Below are 23,283 nucleotides of genomic sequence, written 5' to 3'. Positions count from 1 at the left end.
GGTTTCAACATACGCCATTGTTCAATGGGGAAGAGATAGGGACTAGCTTTGTATTTATTTGGAAAATGTAATACAAATGCTGGTTTAAAAAATTATAAATATTACAAGGGGAATTGATTCCTCATGTTCCCATTCTCACATCCCCACTCCTAGAGCAATCCTGCTACCAATTGCTAATAAGTTTTTCCAGCGATTACCTATGCTGATGCAACCTAACTTCCATTTTTTGCACAAGTAGTAGTAAGCTCCATTTTTGCACAAACACTGCAACTTGCTTTTTTCCACTTTAAGGTTTCTTAAAGATCATTTTGCATCAATATGCAAAGACCTACTTCATTTCTTTTTCTTTTCTTTTGGCTTGATCATAGTTTAGTCTTTTTGGTAAGCATTTAAGATATCCTTTCCTTCGTGCTGCTGCTTGTCCACAGTGAACATCTTTGTACCAGTGTCGTGTCGCACAGATGAGAGTTATATACATAGAATAAATATCTCAGAGAGGAAACTTCCCAGTTAAAGTTTGGGTGTATTTTAATTTGGATGACTATTACCACATCCCCCTTTGTGAAATTATGTCTATGTATCGTCCTACAAATATGAGGGAGAAATGTTTGTTTCCTCACTCCCTCACCAACATACCATGTTATTACATACACTTTTTTGATCTTTGTTAAAAAAAAAAAATCCCAGTGCTCCTACACTTTGTTAGGAAAGTGCTCTGACATTTTGTTCCATGTATTGTCAATTTCATAACATGACATGACTTTTAAGAATGGCTTTTATCAAAGTCTTCTGTGAACGTACAGGCAGGCTGTGCTTTCTCTTGCGCTACCAATTATTTTATACAGTCTTCTTACATCTTTTAATTTTTGTCTGGATGTTGTTGAGATTACGCCTGCCTCACTTTGATCTTCACTGCCAGAATGAACGGAATTCAATAACAGGGAACTGCAAGGCACACCAGTCCCCTGGGGGAATATGGCCACCAAAGTGACTCCCCGCTTCATATAGGGATTTAAGCTGCTCCTCCAGTCCCTGGTAACTGTGGGGCAATTAGCCTTCTTTTCATCCTCCTTTCTTTTTATCATTTCCTTCTTTTCAAGATGTGATATATTTCCACCTTCCTGTGTTTCTTCTCACTTCAGTTCCCATGTTTAGGAAAGCGAAGCAGATATGTGAACTTTTTTAAAGTCTCCCAAAACTCAGAGAACAGAATCTAGGCATTTATCTCTTTGTTTTGTTTTGTTTTGTTTTAAATAGGCTCATACACACACACTGCTCTGATTTTTCCATTTAAATAATGGACCTTTGTGAATAAATATACACCTCCATCGCCACTTTTAAGGGTTTCATAGTATTCAATTATGTGGATATATTAGGTTTTGCTTAATCAAATATTCTCTCATAGTCTTCAGCTGTTGTAATATTTTACCATTAAAATAAGAATGAAGGAGCATTGCTTAGATACAATAGTTTGATTACTCCTTCAAGATAATCTCTCACATAGAATTTTTTAAAAACAAGGTATTCATAATATTAAGGATTTTCTTTGAAAATATTACTAAAGAATCTTCCTTAAATACCTCACCAATTTGTGAATTTGACCTCGGTATGTGAGACTGCCCAGTTTCCCACGTAGTCACCAATACTCTTTCATAATCCTTTTTAATCTCTGTCAATCTAATAGGAGAAAATGTCACATTTAATTGGTTTTATTATACAAATAATAATGGTAAAAATACCATAAATTGGATAGACATTGGCTTCACTGTTCTCATTGAATGTCCATCTCTCCTCTGCCCATCTTACCTATTGAACACAGTTGGTCTTGTGTACTTTTACTGATTTGTAACAGTTCTTTATAGGTGAGGCATGATGATTTATTTGGTCAACAACTGGGCCATAGGACACTCAGATATCTGGTTAAACATTTTCTGGATGTGTCTATGGAGGTTTCTAGAAGTTATTAGCATTTGAATTAATGGACAGAGTAAGGTCTGCCTTCCTCAACGTGTGTGGGCATCATTCAATCCTCTGAAGGTCTAAACAGAACAAAAAAGATGGAGGAAGACTGAATTTGCTCTCACTCCCCACTGGAGCTAGCACACCCATCTTTACCTGCCCTCAGTGCTCCTGGTTCACAGGACTTGAGACCTGGACTGGCATCTAGCTGGCTCTTCAGCTCTCAGGTCTTCAAACTACACCACCAGCTTTCCCGCTTCTCTCAGATGGTAGGACTTCTCAGTCCATAACTGTGTGAGCCAATACCTTATAATAAATCTCATTTTATATATATCCTACTGTCTCTGTTTTTCTGGAGAATCCTGACTAACATGCTAGGGATAGTAATAATTGTTCAAAAAATTACAAATGCTTCCCATTTTATTATTTTCCTTATAATATGTTTTTTGGGGGATGCTAGGAATTGAACTCAGGGGCACTTGACCACTGAGCCACATCCCCAGCCATATATTATATTATTTATTTAGAGATAGGGTCTTATTGAGTCGCTTAGTGCCTCACTTTTGCTGAGACTGGCTTTGAATTTGCAATCCTCCAGCCTCCGCCTCCCGAGCCTCTGGGATTACAGGCATGTGCCACAGCACCCAGTGCTTTGTAATATTTTATCACCTATGGAAGCTTTAATTTTTATTTGGGTTAAAAAAATTGAAAAGAACTTTTTCATCTTTTAATGTAAATTAACGTTATTGAAATATTTTTTAATCTTTTTTCTTATGGCCTCTATTTTGGTGTCATGATTAGAAAGACCTTACTCTATCTTAAGATTATATGAAAACCTGTATTCGGTGTTTTCTGGTTTTATTTTTGTTTTTAGTTTATACTTATAATTCATCTTAAAGTCATTTATTATTGTATGATAGGAGATAGAGATCTAACTACTTTTTTCTAAATTATACATATTTTAAAATCTGCATTTTCCATATTAAATATGCATATTATATGTATATACACACATATATATATTTACAGCATATATAATACACAGAGATTGGCTGTCTTGACTGGTTGACTGGCTTGTTTCTGATCTTCTATTTCACTCCATTGAGATGCACGTGTGTATTGTAATAATTCCAAATATTGCAATATACTGCAAATTGGAGTGGAAAATATCTCTTAATTACTTTATGTTTTCAAATATTTTCTGATAATTTTTATAAATTTATTTCTTTGGATGAATCTTTTTGTCAAGTCCTGCTGAGATTATGATTGACATCGTAGTAAACACCTTCTTGGGTTCATGGAGAAGGATTCAATGTTTTTACCATTTTGAATCTTCCCATCCAGACACTTGGTGTATTTTCATTTATGTGAATCTTCAATTCCATCCCTCAGCACATTTCTTCAGTTTCCTTCACAGTCCTGAACCATATCTAGTTTAATTTTTGGATTTTTGTTTCTTTGTTGCTGTTATCTGGGGGCTCCCCCACCCAACCTTCTCTTTTAGCAGACAGATAGACTACTACTATTTTATTCTGTATATTGCAAATGGGCTTCTTAGTTACTGATTTTAGATTTTTGAGTTCCTTTGATTTTCCATAAGCAGTGTCTTATATCAAAATGATTTTAACAGTTAGCCTCTTCCTTTACAATGTTTATAGCATTGCTTTCTTCTACTTAATTGGAATTCTCCAGCATTTTTAAAACAAGAGAATTAATACTGATGAAGAAAGATTTCCTTGTTTCATTCCCAACCTTCATAAGATTGATGTGGCTATTCCCAAACTCCACAGTCATGATCCAGGCATCTTCTGACACTTGCTAATTGCATGTCTTTATGAATTTGCTTCATCTCCTAAAGTTCTAACTACAGACAGAATGTTGGGGGGATGAAATTCTACAGTCACGTGTTTGAAAACTAGACAAGCCACTACAGTAGCAAGCTGGAGGGCACTTGCTGGTGTTAGACTACAATCTGTCTTCAGTTAAAATAGGTAAGTCAGGGTTCAAAGGTGGGGGTTTCGGGGTGGATTAGAAATAAGGATATTTCCTTCTGTTGCCAATTTTCCCATATACTTTAATTAAATTTTTACCTCAATAATATAAACATAAAATTCATACATATTAAACTTTTAAGTTAGAAAACTTAACCAAAGTTTTTAAATTACTAAATCTTATTAGGCGTATCTTGCTAAATATTTCATAAAAGAATGTATAAAAACATTTTGTCATACATACTTCTTAAATTCATAATTTGTAACATTAAATATCTAACTACTTTCTGTCCTGTACTAGGTCATTTAGGTCACTTCTTTGCATGAAGTTCACACAAGGTAGAGCACCAAATAAACTATATGGAATCAATCAAACTTTACCACCACTTAGATTTCTTAAGTTAGTTTTAGAGAATTTATTCCTCAGCTAAACTGGCCCAAGGTACATTCATGAGACTTAGGATTAGATCCTCTTAGTAACACAGTCCTTGTGTGTCATTTAATCACAAGAATATATCACAGTGTGTATTTATACAAACCTACCACAAGCTGTATGACCTGTTGCTCTCAGAGCCATGATGAGCAAAACAACAAGAGATCAAGTCAAACACGAGTGAGAAATGCTGTAAGTGCAAGATTAATGAGGCTGCTGCCAGCATCACAAGGCATATTTATTAGATCATGAGAGCTATAACCTTATCAGTGGATTAATCCACTAATATGAATTAACTGAGTGATAATTATAGGTAGGTAAAGTGTGGCTAAAGGAAACAGCTCACTGGGGGTATGCCTTTGGGTTTTAGATGTTATCCTTGGAGTGCGCTCTCTCTCTCTCTCTCTCTCTCTCTCTCTCTCTCTCTCTCTCTCTCTCTCTCTCTCTCTCCTTCCTGGTTGCTGTGTCCTGAGCTGTTTTCTTCCACCACATTAATCTGCAATGACGTTCTGCCTCACTTCAGGTATGGAGTTGACCAACCATGGACTGAAGCTCTAAAATTGTAAGCAAAAATAAACTTTCCCTCTACTAAGATTTTCTTCTTAGGTATTTTGGTTTACAGTGACATGAAACTCTCACACAAAAAATACATAAACCACTATCATAATCATATATTATCAAGTATTATATACTGTATAAAATTATGTATAGTATGTTTCAATATGACTGGGAGTGCAATAGGTTGGTTTACCCCAGTACCTCCACAAGCATTTCACTAGGTGATGGGGATTTTCAGCTCCATTCCAATCTTATGGGACTACTGTCACATATGCAGTTTATCCATGACAGTAATGTAGCTATGTGGTACATGACTACATTATCAAAAGGGCTTAAATTTTCTTAAATGGAAAAATGTAATATTTGTATGCTTAAGGTATACAGTCCTGAGATTATCAGTTTTTATTGAAATTATATGTGTGTGTGTGTATATATATATATATATATATATATATATATTTATATACACACACAAAAAAATAACTTTTATGTCCTCTAATTGTGATTTTTAAAAATATAGAAAATATAAGCGGTTTTTCCTGATAGCTTATAAGACATGAAAAGGAGAAAACTTGTGTTCTAGGGGTGCTGGGACCTCAGAGAACCCTCTGCTTTGAAGTCATGGGACCAGATACTTAGGATCCATAAAGGAATCTTGGAAAACACTGTCCTAACCCCTAATTTTATAGGGAAGACACTAAGCATCCAGGAGGACTGTATGATTAATCCAGGGTGATAGCCCAGGATAGTACCTGGCTATCTGCCCTCCTAAACCCTCAGACACGGCTCAGCCACCTCACTGCCTCTCTGGAGTCTTTGCGAAGGATCACAGCTCCTGCTGATTTCTGCGTTCACCACACACCCTCACCCCCTGCCCTCTAGGGATGGCTCTTCAGGATCTTGAGCCAATATCCACATGCTATTAGTGGATGGGCTTCTATACCTTTAGAGCAGCTGAAAAAAGAATATTAAGGGAAAGAGAGAATCTAGTGGTTATCAATTTATGTCAACATGGAATCCCCTCATCCTGAGGTTCAACCCACCCACAGAACAAGTATACCTCCCTTCAATGAACCCCAGAGGTGTGTTTTGTGCTTCTCACCCTGGTGTGTGCCATGGGATGGGGATGTGAGAGGACTGTTACAGCCTGGATCCATTACTGACTCCCCCTAGATGGTGACAAGTCTTCTTACCTCTTCTCCACCCATCTCCTCTTCTGTGGAATGATCATGATCATTTGAATAATATCTAAGGTAATCGACATTCTAGCCTCCTGTGATGGTGAACAGGGGCTCTTGGAAGAACCACGCAGCTAAAGACATGTGAAGAAGGAGCCGGTGCAGAAGGTAAAGGTTGCCTGAGAGATGTAAAGGACTATTCAAAGACAATTTACAGTTCCTGGACAAGTAACCGGTCTCTGGTCAGTGAGCACATCTTTTCTATTTCTCATGCGCTTTTAGAGCCACTATCAGACACAAACTAATAGCACCTGCTTGAAACAACAGCTGCTCCTTGACCTCCAGCTTAATTAGCCAATTTCTTCAGGGAAACCATTGTGACAGGGTCTATCCAGGCTCATTTGCCTTCATTAACAAACCTTACTGGTGGCAACAGAAGTCTCCTCTATCGACACCAACTTTAGAGGCATGCCTTGCAGCTGACAGCACCCAAGATGTGTTGGCGTTTTTCATTTTCTAATCAAAGGGGTCAGAATCAATGGGTGTTGGCAGCTGACGGCTGCAGCTGTCTGGCATGTCAACTCCCTGCCACACACAGCTTCAAATAAATCGTGCTAGGAAGAGGATTCAAGCCTCAGATTTCTGTCAGAGTGGCTATGTGGGAGATCCTAGGGTGGCTGCTTCCTACCATAAATCCCTCAGTATCCACTGGGTACTGGTTCCAGGACCCCTGGAGATACCAAAGCATGCATAGAGCCTGTGCACATTCGTATGTGCAATTTAAATCATATCTCTAGATGACTATACTAGAGAATACTGTGAAATGTTAGGTAAATAGTTGTTTGCTTTACATTGTTTAGGGAAAAATAGCAAGAAAGAAAAGTCAGGGCATGTTTAGTACAGATACAGTTTTTAAAAATATTTCTGATCTAAGGTTGGTTGCCTCCGCAGATGCAGAACCCATGAATACAGAAGGCAGCCTGTATCTGGCAAGAGTGAGAGGTGGAGGTGGGAAGACTTCATCTCCACTTGGGCAAACTTCATGTCCACACACTTATACACACACACACACACACACACACACACACACACACACACACAGGAATGTGATTGAGAAAGCCCAGGTAACCACAGACATATGTTTAGTAGCCAACAATTAAAACTAAAGAGTAGGTGGGGAGAGTGCTGACATAACACGGCCCCGGAAGTTATGAAAGGATGAGGGAGAGCAGGCTCATACTCTCTCACAGCTCTGGGCTGCAAGTGGTTCTACATGACCACACACTGGTGTTAAGGATGGGCCCTGAGGCTAGTTAGGCTAGGGCAGATGTACTTAAGCAGAGGTCCCCATACTGGCAGCAGGCAGGGAGACACCAAACACTGAGGCCACAGCAGTGCTTCTAGAACACTTCATCTTAACTTTACACCCATATTAAGAACCTATATAAGAAGAGGATTATAAAATATCTCATTTTTGTTCACAGGACCACACTACATAGAAAGGAAACATAATACTCAAGCTAGAGAAAGCTCCATGACACTAGAAAAGTGCTCTCATGTAGAAAAGGAAAGGAAGCAAAAGAATTTCTAAGAACTTTTTGGAAGAAGTAACCCAACTCAGCAATACGGTGAAGAAATGCTGGACTGGAATGCAGCTTTGAATTAGTACACAAACACAACATGGACTAAGGGTCCTAATGTAAGAAAGCAAGATCTCCGTGTCTCAGATATACTGTGAGAGGTTTCACACCAGTTCCTAAAAAGAACTAGACATTTACATCCAGACCTACCATAGATCCAAGTTTGTTGAACATATTTAGGATAAATGCATATAATTCTATCTTGTAGGTTGAGCTTTTTCCTGTTATCTTCACAGAGTCCTGAATTGCTTGATGAGTAATCTATCTGAGCTGAATACCACGCAGCCCTCACACAGCTGAAATGGTGGGGCCTGGTGGGTCAGGCGTGGAGGCAGATTTATGGAAGGCTGGATTACATTTTATTTATGTCTCTGTGTGCTCCAAGTTAAAACAACATAGTATTCACACATCTCTACACATCAACACAGAAAAGATTTAGTAATAACCCCCTAATGCCTAGTTGTTCTGGTTGATATCATGCTCTGATCTGGCACCATAAGCAGTAAGTAGAATAAACACACACATCCTGACATTCAGCTTAACCTTTATAGGACTTGTGTGTGTATGTTAGAATCACTTGGAAAGAGTGTTCAATATTACTGAGTACAAACACCTCTTTTCACCAATGAAGAACCTGAGGTCCAAACAAATCAGTTAACCTGTCCAACACCACAGAGCTTATTAGTACCAGGGTCCAGTAGTCCTGGCTATAGTCCAACTCTCCTTCTTTATACTTCACCACCTTGCTAACTTAAAGCAGGAAGAGGAAACCAGTACAAGAAATTCTCATATACAATTGCAAGAAATGCATTCTATACATTTTATATACAAAGATATAAAAGACACATTATCTTCAGTTCATGCAAACCATTTTTTTCCAATATTTATATTCATCATTTTTCTTTTCTTTTTTCTTTTTAGAATTTTTCAGTTTAATTTCACATAGAAAATAAATACGATGAACTAAATCTAAAGGAAAATAAAGGGCAATGCCTAGTGTTTAACAATGCTGGTTACTGGTTACCCTGCGACTAGTTGACAAGCCGCCTGGTCAAAATTATCCTGACAACGTGGCTGGAAAGAAATTTTCAGATGCCAACTTTCAATGCCAAATTCACACATGCACGCAGCGCTCCTTGATATTCAAATGCCAATTACTGAAGCTCTTTTACTGAAATCAACAACAACAAAAAGAAACTCACACACATGAAACCTGCACACCCTCAACTGTATAAGAACATTCCGTAAATGTGCCCGTTTAGCACTGAGAAGTTGTCACACTCACCAGGTACAATTTTTGGTGTCCATTGGTTGAACAGATGTATTAATTGCTTTACAAGAGTAATGAGATCTAGACATTCTTGATTGCAAAGGCTATAATATTCCATTCCAGCAGCAGTAGCCACTAGCAGAGAGAACTCTGGGCTCACTTCTTTCCTACTCTGTATCTCCTCTTTTCCACTCGGGCTGCTCTCCTTCAAGAAGTACAACAAAAGGTACTTCAAGTGATTGAATGGTTCCCTCATCTGGAAGGCAAATTTAAGGAGTAAGATGTGCATTTCACAGGACCAAAGTTTTCTTTTACTCTATAAGCACCCATTTCAGATTTTCTGTTTGTTTGAAGAGTACCCCAGCAGTAGTCTGGCAACTCTCTTAACTGAAAACAGAAATGTCTGCCTCTCAAGAGAACTAAAGGGCCACCTTTAGCTCATACTTTTGTCTCTTTCTTCTTGTGTCTCTGCCTTGGGGAGTGTAGGACAGGAGAGCAGCTGGGGAGGGGTCATCAAGAAATCCAGAAAGAGGCTGAGGACCCCCCTTCTCAGTTGTTTCCCACCACCTGAACCTCCTCTTCCATCTTTCCTCTGACTTCCAATATTTCTCTTCTTCTCCCACCTTTTTCCTTCTAGTTTGGTATTTTCCAACTCTTAACTCGATAGAGTTAGAACTAAGTTATGATGTTTATACTCCATGAAGGTATATTGAACAAAATGTTAAATTATATTTATTCTGCTCTTCTTATATATGAAGATGTTGGCTCTCTTCCCTGCTGCAATGGATGATTTACTCCATTTTCTGTGACCTAGTCTTATAATAAATTTTATGAACTTATTAAACAACCAAAAAGGAATAGAGACAGCATCTATGGTTTTAGAAGAGTCTCCTCAGCCCTAACCCATATGGAAAGATTTAAAGGGAGCAAATTGAGGTCTTAATGAATTCTGTGTCATCAATCTAGGATCCTGAAATCATGAAAGATTCATGTGAAACTTCTCCAAACAAAGGAGGAAATACCTGTTATGAATCTTAACAGATATTATGATTAGAAGTATTATTTGTCTTTTAGGAAATCCTAACTGATAATATAATCTAGAACTGTCTAACAGGGGAGCCACTAGCCACATGTGGCTATTTAGATGTTAGTCATTAAAATGAAAGGAAATTGAAGATTCAGTTCTTTGGTTACACTAGCCACATTTCAATGGCTCAATAGCCCACGTGATTAGTAGTTACAGTACCAAGAACAAGATACAGGACATTTTATAACTGCAGGAAATTCCGTCAGGCTGAGCTGATCTAGAAACACACAATGTCCTTCCTGCCAACAAGTACTAATGAAAATGTCTTAATTGGTAATAACAATTAGGAGTTTAAATTTTAGAAGAGAATTTACTCTTCTGACAAAAGAAATAAGTTCTTTCTCCAATTCTTGAATCAATTGGACATCCTTGCCATAAAACCAGTGATTTCCAATTATGCTCCATGGGGTCCCCTAGGGATTTGTTTGATGAGATTGGACAGGGAAGGGAAGAAGCCCAGAGAGGGCTCAAGGCTCCCTCCACCAGCACCTTGGCTTCCATGATGTTGTATTTAATTACTACTTTATAGAAAATCCTGAGAAATGTTATATTTTCACTCTGGATTTTTAATTGTTATAATTTATAGTATAATTGATGTAATAACTAAAAAGAAGTATGGTCTCCCACATCATGAGAGAAAGTCCTAGTATCTGTTATATTGTTCCTAAAAAAAAAAAAAAATCATGATCTCTGACCTCAAGCGGGTCTTTTGTCAACTCTGCAATTCTCCCATTCACCTCACTGACTTGGAGTATACTGCTCAAAGCAACCATTATAGCTTTTTACTTAATGCAACCCCACACCCCAACTCCATCATGTTTGTTCTTTGTAACAGCCCTACTTTTGAGTTACTTGGGATAAATAAGGTCATCTAATATGGTCTTCTATCTAAAATTTCTCTGTACTCATCTTTTATCCCTTTCTTTATGTCTCACCTATTATCATTTCATTGCTCTACCTACTGTCCTCACTTACTTTCATCTCTAATGTCTTTGATTCCTTGCTACCAGATCCTACCTCTAAGCATAAACATTCTTATATGTGCTTTAGAAACGTTGCAAAAATTGAACATAAAACAACTTTTCCTACAACTCTACTGAGTCCTCCAAGATCCTTCTCTTTCCCTCCACCAAACTTCTCATCTGTTGTCTATATTCTCACCTTTACCTTCCTTGCCCCCCTACAACCCCAGTTCTATCCTTCTACATTTTGTTCAAATTCACTTCAAAGTTACCAGTGACTTAATCGTTAAGTCTGGAGACCCATTTTACTCCCTGTCCCTTCCTCTCACCTCCTTTTCTATGCTCTGACTTTGAGCCAGTAATCCAAGATGTCCAGCATCAGGTAGAGGGTAGGGCAAGTAAATAATTTCCAAATATCTCATGGCTCTGGCCCTGCATTTTATAGAAAACATTTGGGACAGTAAAATCTTTGGGCTGTCTTTTTTTTTTTTTTATCTGTCTGTTAGTGTTCTAAAATTTCCATCTCAGTGTGACATGAACAAAAAGAACAAAAGTCATGTCTGGCTCAAATGGGAAACATCCATAATGTTGGCAGAACCATGTCTTCTGGTACCCAGTTTCCTGTCTCCAAACTTTACTCACCATTATCATGTTGATTTTCCTCTGAATAGAATTATGATTATTCCTTACTTAAGACCATAATGATTTCCTAAGTTTTACGGTAAAAAGTCACGGAATCCCAGTTCTCTAAAGGCCAAAGTAGTCAATATATTTAACCTAATCCCTCCAAACTTTATAGTTAATATTTGTCTTGGTTGGCTTTCCATTGCATGGACAAACAGCTGATAAAAAACCTGTAAATGGAGGAAAGGTTTATTTGGGGCCATGGTTGCAGAGGTTTCCATCCATGATCTCTTGACCCTGTTGCTTTGGGCCTTTCGTGAGGCAACACATCATGGTGGGAGCACACGGTGAAGAGCCTGTTCACCTCATGGCAGTTGGAGGCAAACAGATACAGGAAGGATCCAGGATCCCAACATCCCCTCAAGAGCATGGCCCCAGTGACCAAACTGCCTTCCACTAGGCCTCAGTTCTGAAAGGTTCCACCACCTCCCAATATCTTACCGGCTGGTGACCAAGCCTTTAGCACATGACCTTTGGAGGATATTTATCCAATTATAGCAATATCTGAGTCCAGTGAGGTTAAACTGACTTTTTATAAACTCTCCTACTATTTCTGGTTTTGATACATGCCATGTATGCAAGTATGGCCTCATCTTAACTATTATCCCATAGCTCATCTTACCTATTATTTCCTCATCTTAGCTATTATTTCCTCATCTTAGCTATTATTTCCATAGCTCAGGGGATGTATCCTTTCTTCATTAAACATCTTAAATGAGCTACAACAAGACAAAATATAACATTTATATGCCATACAAATCTCTGCAGGGACAATGTGATTTCTAATAATTTCACCCAGATGTCTGAGTGGGAGAAGGATAAGTGATACTTATACAATAAAGAAATTATTTTCACTTGTACGAAATGCTAAATAATATCAGGGTGGGGGACGGAATCATGTTCTCCTTTGTACATGTATGTGAAGAAAGCAAAGAGGAAGAAGAGAACTGAATGTTGGGAATCATTGGGAAAGTTATCAGCAAGATTCAGTGAAAATGGTTCTATTTTTTGCTTTATAAAGAATACTTTAAGTTGCAAAATTACAGATTCAGGAACTAGATACTTAAATCCATCAGTGACATTTGTTTGACTTCCTCATTTCCAGAGAAAATCAGATCCTTATTTTGGTTTTTGTTCACACCCTTCACTTTTCCCCACCCACCCTAATTGGATTGAGATATTCAACAAAGCCAACCCTAGTACAAGGGAAATTAGACTCTAGCACAATGTGGAGCCATGTGAAGCCCTTCTCATACTGTGAAATCAAATGTTCTCATTTTTCCAGCAGGCACTGGGAAGGCACAGAAACAGAGTCAGATCCAAAGTCTCAGTTCTATTTTGAGCAGAAGTTTTAAATGCCATCAGCTGAGATTAATGTGCGATGTATTAGTCACCCCAAATGAATATGTTTCATTTAAAGGAAAGCCAGTTGAATGTATTTCCTTAAATGATAATGTGCTACAGACCTGGCACAGCCCTCAATAAAACAGAAACACAACTTTCCTTGCCTTTATCTTATAACTGTCCAAACAAGCACAAGTTCATTGCCCAGAAGTCGGAGGTTCCCATGAAAATCAACTTATCAACGTCTACTTTATGTCTCATAAGTGATACACGTTTTCAATACTCAGAAAACATGTGAGAGGTGATCATAAAACTTTAGAACTGGAATGGATGTCATCTCCCTGAATCAAATGTTATCACAGCTATTTTCCTTACCCTCCACAGATACTTCTCATGCAACTCGACCACGTTTTCAAATCAGCTTTTAAATCTTCAACATTGGACTTTACGCACATGGCCAAGGATAGAAATGGCCTCAGCAAGATTATTGTTGTTGTGTAAAGTCCTTTTCTAAGCACTTTGCACATATTAATTCCATTTAATGTTCACATCCAACCCATTGATGGTTTTAAACCTCACTTTCATTATTATTGATATTACTATTTTTTATTTAATTGATTTTATTTTTTAAATACACAACAGTGGACTGCATTACAATTCTTATTACACATATAGAGTACATTATTTTCATATCTTTGTATATAAAGTTATTTTACTAGGAAACAGAGGAACAGAGAAGTTAAGTAACTTGAACAAAACCACAGAGTTAGTAAATTGCAGGGGTAAGATGTAAACCCAGACAGCCTGTCTCCAGAGTACATGTCCTTCACCATTATTCTGTATCATCTCTTAAAAATGGAGAGATATTGGTGAGCCCAGTGGCGCGTACCTTTAATCCCAGAGGCTTGGAAGGCAGAGGCAGGAGGACTCAGAGTTCAAAGCCAGCCTCGACAAAGTGAGTTGCTAAGCAACTAAGTGAGACCCTGTCTCTAAATAAAATACAAAATAAGGCTGAGGATGTGGCTCAGTGGTTGACTGCCCCTGAGTTCAATCCCCAGTACCCCGTGGCCCCAAAATGGAGAGATATTGATCAGAGGGTACAAAATTTTAATTATGCAGAATGAAATAAGTTCTGTAACTCTAAGGTGAAGCATGGGGTCAATAGTCAACAATACTGTATTGGGTGCTTGAAATTTTCTAACAGAGTACATCTTAACGTTCTTCTCCCTCCACATACATAAAAGGTAACTGGGTGATGATGGATAGGTTAACGGGCTTGATTGTAGTAATCATTTCACAGTGTATGCATATATCAAAATAATACATAGTACATTGAAAATACAGACAGTATTTTTTGTCCATTATATCACAATAAAAGTGGGGAAGAAAAGAAGGTAGTCATCTAAGATCTTTTAAATGCAAAAATATGAAATCCAATAAATGAAACAAAAGAAATAAAAGCCCATACAGGTAGAAAGTAAGACTTTAACCTTTCATATGGAAATTTTAAAGTGAAGTGTGAATGAGCCCTCAGAGTTCTGTCATCCAGCTTCAAAGATTTTCAAAAATTTGCTAATCATTTTTCACCTATCCTGTCCCATGCTTAGAAATTTTTTTTTCTGTACAGCAAGACAAAAAAACCTGTCTTTATAGCAAACTCAGAATGTTGTTATTCCCTGAAACTAGTAGAGAATAATCAAATCTAAAGACATAATTTAGTAGCACTGAGTCAGCCTGGAGAGGCCTTTTAGGATGTGAGGTCCTTCCCCACCCCACCCTGCACTCCAGACGCTGGGTGGTCTTTAACACAGCTATGCTGACACTTCCATGCACAGGTTTATGTGCACAATCTTACCTCCCCAGTCCCCACAAGAGCAAGGACCTTGGTGTCAGGGTCGAGTAGTCTCAGCACTGAGCTTGTATTTAGCATTTGTATTTAGATGCTTAAAGTGTGCAGAATCACAGAAGAGAAAGTGAACAAGCTAATCTTCATAAAACAGGACAGTCAAGAAAAAAAGCAGCCGCCATTGAACTAGATGTTATTTTTTTATTTTTATTTTTTTAAAAAAAGCTTCTCCAACTTTTAGTTTATGTTACAACTATAAATGGTCAACTTTCTTAAAGGCAAAACAAAACAACTTTACACTTTCATCCTGTCTCTGAGTGGATTTGATCATAGTCTAAATGTTTTGAAAAAGAATGAACAAAGCCACCAGTAAGGGCAATCTCAAACAGGCAATAGCTTCCCTGAAATCTGACCTCCCAAGCCACTTTCAGCTCCTTTTCCCATGAATAAATAATGACTCCCTCTTTGCCAATGGAACATGAGATAGGTTAATGGCTGTTTCTGTAGGAGTTATTAATAACACTTCTTGTCAACCCTGATCTTACTTAAAATGCATATCAGACATAGAAAATCAAACGAGCTATGTATGTAAATGCATTTTATAATATTAATGAGTATAAATGCTGAGATAACATTGCAGAAAGCTTTCGTATTAACCCTCATTTTCATTGATTAACCTTCCAAAGAAGCAAGTAATTTTCCACCTCAGATTATTATCTCCAGAACCCAAATCCTATTCAACAATTAAAAGAAGACCTACTTATTTAAATATTAAAACAAGAAATAAAAACTCTAGAATTTAATAAGGATATTGAACATTTCTGAATCTAGACCTCTAATTTTGGAAACTTTGAAATTCTCTCTTTAATAGCCTTAACAGTAAGAATTTTAGCCCAATTCTTTTCAAATGACTGATTATCTGCAAGAGACAGGTTATTAGATATTTGTGAGACTCAGATCAGTCTATACTATAATTTATTTCTAAATATAATTATACTTAAATGACCTATTGTCTTTTGTACTCTTTGACTTGTATAAATTATGTATAGGTATACCACAGTTAATGAAAATAATATTTTAGACATCCTAGAAATTGTGAAAACTGTAATTATGAACTTTGCCAACTATCAAAATACATGCATAAAGTAAAAATGTATTCCTAACACAAACCATTCTGAAACTATTCTTACATGAGAGAACATATTGCTATGGGTAGAGGTCTTCTTTTAAAATTCTACTAGTGTGAAGAGCACTGTCTTTTAGGGGTGACAGATACTAAAAATATTATGAAGTGTAGCTCCTATGCTGAAAGTGTTTACAATCTATAGGGGAATGGAGGATATAGAAACTAACTACAATAGCTGATGTGGTAAGTGATACCAGCAAGGAGTTCAAGGAGTTCCCAGGAGAAAAGAGATCACATTTGGCTGGCTTTTTTGAGGAATCTAAAAGGCACCTGAAGATGATGAACGAGAGAGAGAGAGAGAGAGAGAGAGAGAGAGAGAGAACGAACTTGGCAGAGGTGGGAGGGAAGGACATTCACAGAGCATGGTTTAAACCTAAGCCCACAGACAGAAAAACCCAAAATCCCTCATAGAAAAATGTGAACAACTCCAGCTAGCTGTGGCTGTCTGTTGGGGTATGTTGTGCCAGGAATTGCTGAGATGAGAGCTACCATAAATTTCAATTAAGATGATGAGCAAAGAAAGATCCCCAAGAGAAAGAACTGACAAGAATTGATTATTGAATAAACGAAGTCAAAAGCAGTTAAAATGTAATGTTCACTCTGAAATGTCCAGCCCCAGTTGTCAGAAGATCATAGGTATCGTTAAAACATGGAGAAACTTTGAAAGGAGGGTTTTTTTGTTTGTTTGTTTTTGTTTTTGATTTTTTTTTTAAACTAAGAATTCATTTTGTGGAAAAAAATCAGTCTAAGGTATACATGGGTCTGCTGATTGGAAATGTGTGATTGATCCTTTGAAATGGAGGTAAGTGGTTCTACAAAGAAGCACTGAAGAGATGGATATGAGATTCGCATCCAAAGTACTAAGAGCTGCCACTGTAGATGAGATGACCGAGGGGAATACTGGAGAACCAGAATAGACACATTCTGAGAACAAACTGTGGGGAGCTCAAAAAAGGTACTTAGTAGTTGTGAGATAGCACCATGTTGAACACCGGGCTGTACCTGGGGTGGCAACTCCTTAAATTCCAGTGGGTTTCTGGATGCACCAATAGCTTCTCCCCTAGAAAATCAACCATCTCTATCTCCCAAATACTGCCCAACTTTCAGCTCTCTTCAAGAAATTCCCTCATGGTCCTCAACAGGAATTAGCCCTCCACCTCCAACCCTCAATTCTACACCATATTTCAATATCTGAGAACACATATCCTTGCATCCTGAGTATTTATGCAAACTACTCCCCTCCTTCTTCCCCATCTGTCCCCTGCCTCCCCGCCATTCTACTAGTTTTCTGACAAGGAGAAGGAATAGGAGAGAAAAAATAATTTTCCATTTATACCTTTCAAATTCTTTGTCTTATTGACACTAGTCTTAGACAATCCCAAAGAGAAAATACAACAGTATTTAGAAAAAGGAAGAGGAAGAGAAATTGAAAAAGACAGCTGCAAGTATCCTACGCTGCATGTACTCTTCTGATAGGAATTTTCATTTCTTAAGCACCTAATAATTCAGGCACAATTCAGAAGACACAACAAAATAAATCCTTTATATAAATTATTTCATCCTTGGGTAATAGAATCTATTTCCATTAATGACTGCTTCATGAAACCCTGTCTTCCAAGTTTTCCTCCACATATCCACCTGGAAGATTTGACTTAAATTATACCTACCTATTCACTGGAAAAATCAAGTCTACACTTAATCATTGATTAATTTGGCAACCAAGTATAATTCAGTCTATAGTATATCACCAACACTAAACTCTAGGGCAATTGTTTTCCTTTTTAAGTTTTTGTCATTTAAAGTATATCTGGGATTTTTTTTTTCTTCTTTGAAAACCATCAAAGAATTAGGAGCCATATACTGGGTCAGACGTGTGTGTTTGAGTTTAGAGTTAAAAGTTCTAAGTTACAAGAATGCTTCTTCCTCTTCAATTTAGAATTAAAAAAAAAAAAGCTGTGGGACACTAACTAGCATAATTTGAAATTTTATTTGATGTTCTAAACAGGCCAACCTCATCATCATCAAGTGATGAATCTGCAAAGGAAGGAGCAGTCTGGGCTGCTGGGAACCTCAGGAACAGTCTGGTGCTGTGGGAACCTCAGGAACTGCGGCTGGGGGCAGAAATCACAAGGAGGCAGCTTGAACCCATTAGGAGCACTTCCCAACAATGAGAGCTGCCCAGCCTCAGGGGTTGCTTCTTTGCCCACAGGATGCTTGCAGCAATTTAGGGAGCTCACCCCAGGGCTGGCTGACAACCTGGGAAAGTGGGGAAGTGGTAGGTTTGGCCTGCAAGACTTCTCAAGACAGCTCTGACCTCAAGATTTGCTTAACTAAGAGAAAGGAAAGATGTTTATGAATATGTCCTCCCGGCTTTAAAAAGGAAACAAGAGCCCGGGGCAAGGCATGCTGATCTCAGTTTGCCTAGTTATGAAATGAAGGGTGACCCGGACAGTAAGATACCTTCAAATTCTAACACTCTGTGAACATAGTTCATTTCCTTGTGTCTGCTCCATTTACCAAAATTTTTTGAAAAAAAAAAAATAGACAGGCACATGACTCTGAAAGGCTCTTCCCAGCAGGGTTGAACTAGAGGCACAAGCCTGAGCCAAGAATAGAGAGAAGAGTCCACACGGAACCACTGAGACCCAAACAGCCCCTGCCCCTCATATCCAGGGGTCCATTCAGGATCCCCTCTCCACACTTATCATCATTTGTCCCTCAGAACCTAGGAAGACAACATAGACGCGACACAGTTGAGGCAAGGTTACCTAGGAAACACTAATAAATTCATAATGAATCACCTAAAAGTGTCCCAAATATAGCATGCCACAGTCAGTGGGAAATTGTTCAGAAATGCATATGAGCATAAGTATTTAAAAGTACGAATTACACACTTGCAGAGAGTTCCCTATTATAGTCATGTTTCTGATTTTGAGTTGTCTACTGTGCTATGATGTAATGCCTAAATGCAGTGTATTCCTAAAATGAATCCTATGTGACATAGTGTCTGCAAAAGACCAACTTTCCAAGAAATAAAAATGAGCCCATTCTGATATCAAATTGGCATTATCACAAGCTGAACCAGCAAAGCTTTGCTCATAGGATATAATCTAAGAACTTCCAGCTCCCTGAAGAACTTCTTGTTTTACATAATCCCTGTCACTAAAGCATCATACACTAAAGAATTGAAACTGCTTTTCTTTGCATTAAATCTAATAACAAGTATAGGTATAATAGTAGGTGGTGCTAAAACAGTAATTCAGATACATGTGAGGTTTTTCTGTAGCTCATTGGTGAAGTACAAATTTTATTTATAATAGGTGGCAGATAATTATAAATCAATTCTATTTTAAAAGAACAGAAAACAATTCTGAATACAGTAAATATCATTTTTACTATGAAGCCGTTAAAATTGGAAGTTATTTTCTCTGGCACATAACAACTCTTGTCCCCTCAGGTCCTCAGGGGATCCCTGTCTACTCTTCTTTGAAGTAGTGGTCAGAGTGCCCTAAGCATACCTAGAATTACTCTACCCACGCCTGTCAGCTTTTCTTCAGCAAAAGCTGCTATCATGGATCAGTTTGCTTCAAGGTTATCTATTTTTTTAAGAAATCAAAATCTAAACTCCTCCCTTAGAAAGATGCATACCATGAGATTTTTTTTCTTTCATGCTTTCTCTAAAATAGAAACATATTATTGGAAATTTTGTCACTAAAACTGACGACAAACAGTTTCTCCTGTATTTCAAAATCTTTAGAGTGTTAATACACATATACATATAAAAAATGGAGCATACATTTGCAAATAGTTATTTATCATATTCATGTTTCATATTTTGAGGCAGCTACTGTATAATGTTGTAATGCCTAATTACAGTGACATTCCTAAAATGAATCCAAGTGAAAGCAAGTCTGAACCACAGCCTCTTCAGGAAACCAAGAAAACATAGGAAACAAACTTCAAAGCCACTACCTAAATATGAAGATAAATTAAAACAGTATTATGAACAGGAATAACTGGGTAGATTAAAAATTAGAACTGTAAAGGTACAAATGTTCCACATATCATCTCTGGGAACCCAAAAAAGGAAGGAGAATGAAGAAGCGTGAAGGACTAAGATTGAAAAAAATAATCTCTGTCTCTTGCATACTACTCCCACTTGATCTGATTTCTATAATCCCATCAAAACAGCTCTCCACTTGGAAACCTCTAAGACTTTCCTGGTCCTCTGGGCAGTTCTTGACAACCAACATCTGCTATGTCACGGCTTCAGACCGGATAACAATGACTTTGAGGTTGGTGAGGCTGAGGTGAGGTCTGGTCATCAAAGGTTCAGCCAAAGGGTCACCCTCCCGACCTCTACTGACAGTGGCTGTTGTGTCTGGCTCAGAGGGCTAGCAGTGCAAACATAAGATACACTCTATAATCTCAGTCCCAGGAAAGAGCCTTGAAGTGGCCCCATATCAGCTACAAATGTTCCCAACCACAGAACTTGAAGTTGTTCAACCCTCCTTCCTATTTTTAACCTCATTTAGTTAACTTTTGGAAACATAGTTAAATGCTTCACCAATTCCAAGGCACTATAGGTAATCACAGGTGACTAATTCTTTCAGCAAATATTGAAAACTCGGTAGGTTTCATGATAACACTCCGCAGGGACACCTTTCTTGGATCTTTCTTTGTTGACCTCTTACCTAAGAATCCGTGAAGCAAAGGGTTTCTGGAACCTGTCTCTGGGTAAGTCATTTTCTAGATGGTAAGAGGTGCAAAATCTTTTCCTGGCAAGTTAACTCACCGAAACTGAAAAAAAGATAGTGCCAAATAGGCTATTTTCCTTAAGTGGATGGTAGAGTAAGGAAACTGATCAAAATTATTAGTCACACAAAGAAAATGACACAAGCAGGTCAATTTACCTTTAGGGCCTGGACTGGCCTGCAGGAGCTGGGCACAGGTGCCCAACCCCTCCCCCTGCCCCACTTACGGGTGGCTGGCTGGCTCTGCTCGGGCGGCACGTTGTCCGCTGACTGGGTGCTGGAAACTGAGGACACGCTGGAGCTCCGGACAAAGCCAAAGGCCGCCAGCTTGGACGCTGGGAGACGCGAGTATCCAGGAGGTCGAAGTCCGGATTTCGGTAGACTGGATTTTGCAGCATTTGAACTGGAAGCTTTCTTTAAATCTGCTTAAAAGAACCAAAGCAAAAACAAAACAAAACAAAACAAAAACCTGAGAATATATATATGTGTATATATGTATATATATGTAGCTAAAATTAATCTTGAAATTCAATTCTATGCATTTGCAACAAACAAATCTTTAAGAGAAAGGTCTCTTATGTGAGCCAGGTGCTTCAGAGAAACTCAGGAAGAGGAGAAGTAGCTCCTGCCCCAAGATGATCACAGTCCAGTTAGGCAAACAGGTTGACCCTACTATAAGGCCATAGGTATAAAGTGCTTCAGATGTTGAATGGAGAGAGAATATTGACTGTTAAAGCTACCTGTAGGTCTCTGAAATTCAGATACACCTTAATATTTGACATATGATAGGCAAAGAACTCTTGCAGAAAATACTCATTGGTGATTTTAACTATTATGCGATAAGTCTTACAGAAACATGTTCACAGAATCATCCTACTAACCTTCTGCAGGTTGTAGGGATGGGAGGGGGGGCTAGCCAGACTGAAATCTGACCTCTCTGTTACTAGCTATGTAACCCTGAGCCCTAGCCCTAACACTGAGAACCAGCTTCCTCTATAAAGAATGATGATAAAGCTGGCCTCCAAGGTTTTAGCATTACTCTTTGTAACACAGAACTTGATAGGTACTCAGATGAATGTCAGTTTTTCTCCTTTTTCTGTTTTTATTTTAGTCCAAACTTCAAAATCAGTTCCTAGATATGTGCAAAACCAGTCTGTTTTAGGATGATAAAATATGCTGTCAATCCAAGATCTCAGAAACACCATGCTCTAAGTCTGAGCTGGGCTCCATCAGCAGCTGCCAGGATGATCATTCACAACCCTACGAGAAGGCTCTCAGCACAGAGAAACCCCAAACCAAAAAATACTAGGATATGAAATTTAAAAGGCCCAAGTTTCCTAATATTTTGTGTGATTGACCTTCAGGAGGTATTTAGCAACTTTGACCTGCAAACATATTTACCCTGAGGGTACACGAAACAGTCCATAGCATTCTTATTCTGCCGTTAGTCTATTCTTTATTATAAAAGATTAACTGCGTTTCACACTAAACTTAATTTAAATAATGGTCGATTCATAAAACCCCCAAAGGCCATGTCTAAAAAGATCATTGAAGAAACTACATATTAGAAAGCATCTAAATGTAGAAATAGAGAACCAGTAGATGTCATGCTAGGTCTATGGTGGCCCCCCAAAAGGCCTCTTCTTCTACCAGCAAGTCCTCCTGGAAGAGAGGCCACAGCCCGATATGAGTCCAGATGAAGATGGGATCCACACAGCTGTGGTCTCCTGACTCCTGGGTCAGGACTGGGAAGAGAAGGAATCAGGTCAGCACAGAAGAGAAAGGGAACAAGGAGCTGGAGTTGCAGGTATCCCCAGTTCAGTTCTATTCTAATGCTTAAAAAATGTTCCACTAATAAAAAAAGAAAAGAAAAGAAAGAAATACTGCACCATTTAACAAGTAGTAATGGCCCTTTTGTATCAGCTATCAATGCCATATTCAATGCCTTCATATATTTGGGAGAAAAAAAGTCAGTATTCCTAACCAAGAACCTTGGCATGTGGAAAGCATTCACTTAATATTTTTTTAAAAATAAGTTTGTTACATCATTATGTAAGACAATAAAGTCTCTGAGTGTGTAAAACAAAAATGTGTCTTATTCCACCCTTACCTACATCCAGTTGTTCATTCCATCGGTGGAAAGGTAGCTTTGGGACACACAGAGAGAAGGGAAGGGTGGACAACACAGGATTCTGTGTATAGGAAGCAGTCTCCAAATTATTTTCTAGATTTTTTCCTCCCTATTCCTTTTGGTAAAGGTAAACAGTTGGCTTTTCATATCCATGGGTTCCATATAGACAGATTGAAATGAGCAGATTAAAACTATTTGGAAAAACACTGCATCTTCTCTGAGCATGTAGGAACTTTTTTCTTGTTGCTGTTCTCAAAATA

General features: G+C 38.1%; 1 protein-coding gene across 3 annotated transcripts in view; it reads right to left on the bottom strand.

The window, feature by feature from the left end:
• The window catches only part of MTUS2 (microtubule associated scaffold protein 2), a gene marked incomplete at its 5' end in the record, with an annotated part of 410,463 nt that overhangs the window by 335,437 nt on the left and 51,743 nt on the right, over positions 1–23,283 (bottom strand). Inside the window, one exon of one of the 3 annotated variants that reach the window (XM_081286221.1) lies at positions 21,120–21,317. The exons of 1 other annotated variant lie outside the window; for it this stretch is intronic. In XM_081286221.1, the coding sequence (XP_081142347.1) occupies positions 21,120–21,317 (198 nt within the window). The remainder of the gene's footprint in view (positions 1–21,119; positions 21,318–23,283) is intronic. One more of the 3 variants, XM_081286220.1, reaches the window with a different exon arrangement.

The sequence above is a fragment of the Spermophilus citellus genome, assembly GCF_964194105.1.
Source record: "Spermophilus citellus genome assembly, chromosome: 1".
Classification (NCBI taxonomy): Eukaryota; Metazoa; Chordata; class Mammalia; order Rodentia; family Sciuridae; genus Spermophilus; species Spermophilus citellus.
Note: the sequence above shows the minus strand (reverse complement) of the source record. Positions and strands in the feature narration are given on the sequence as shown.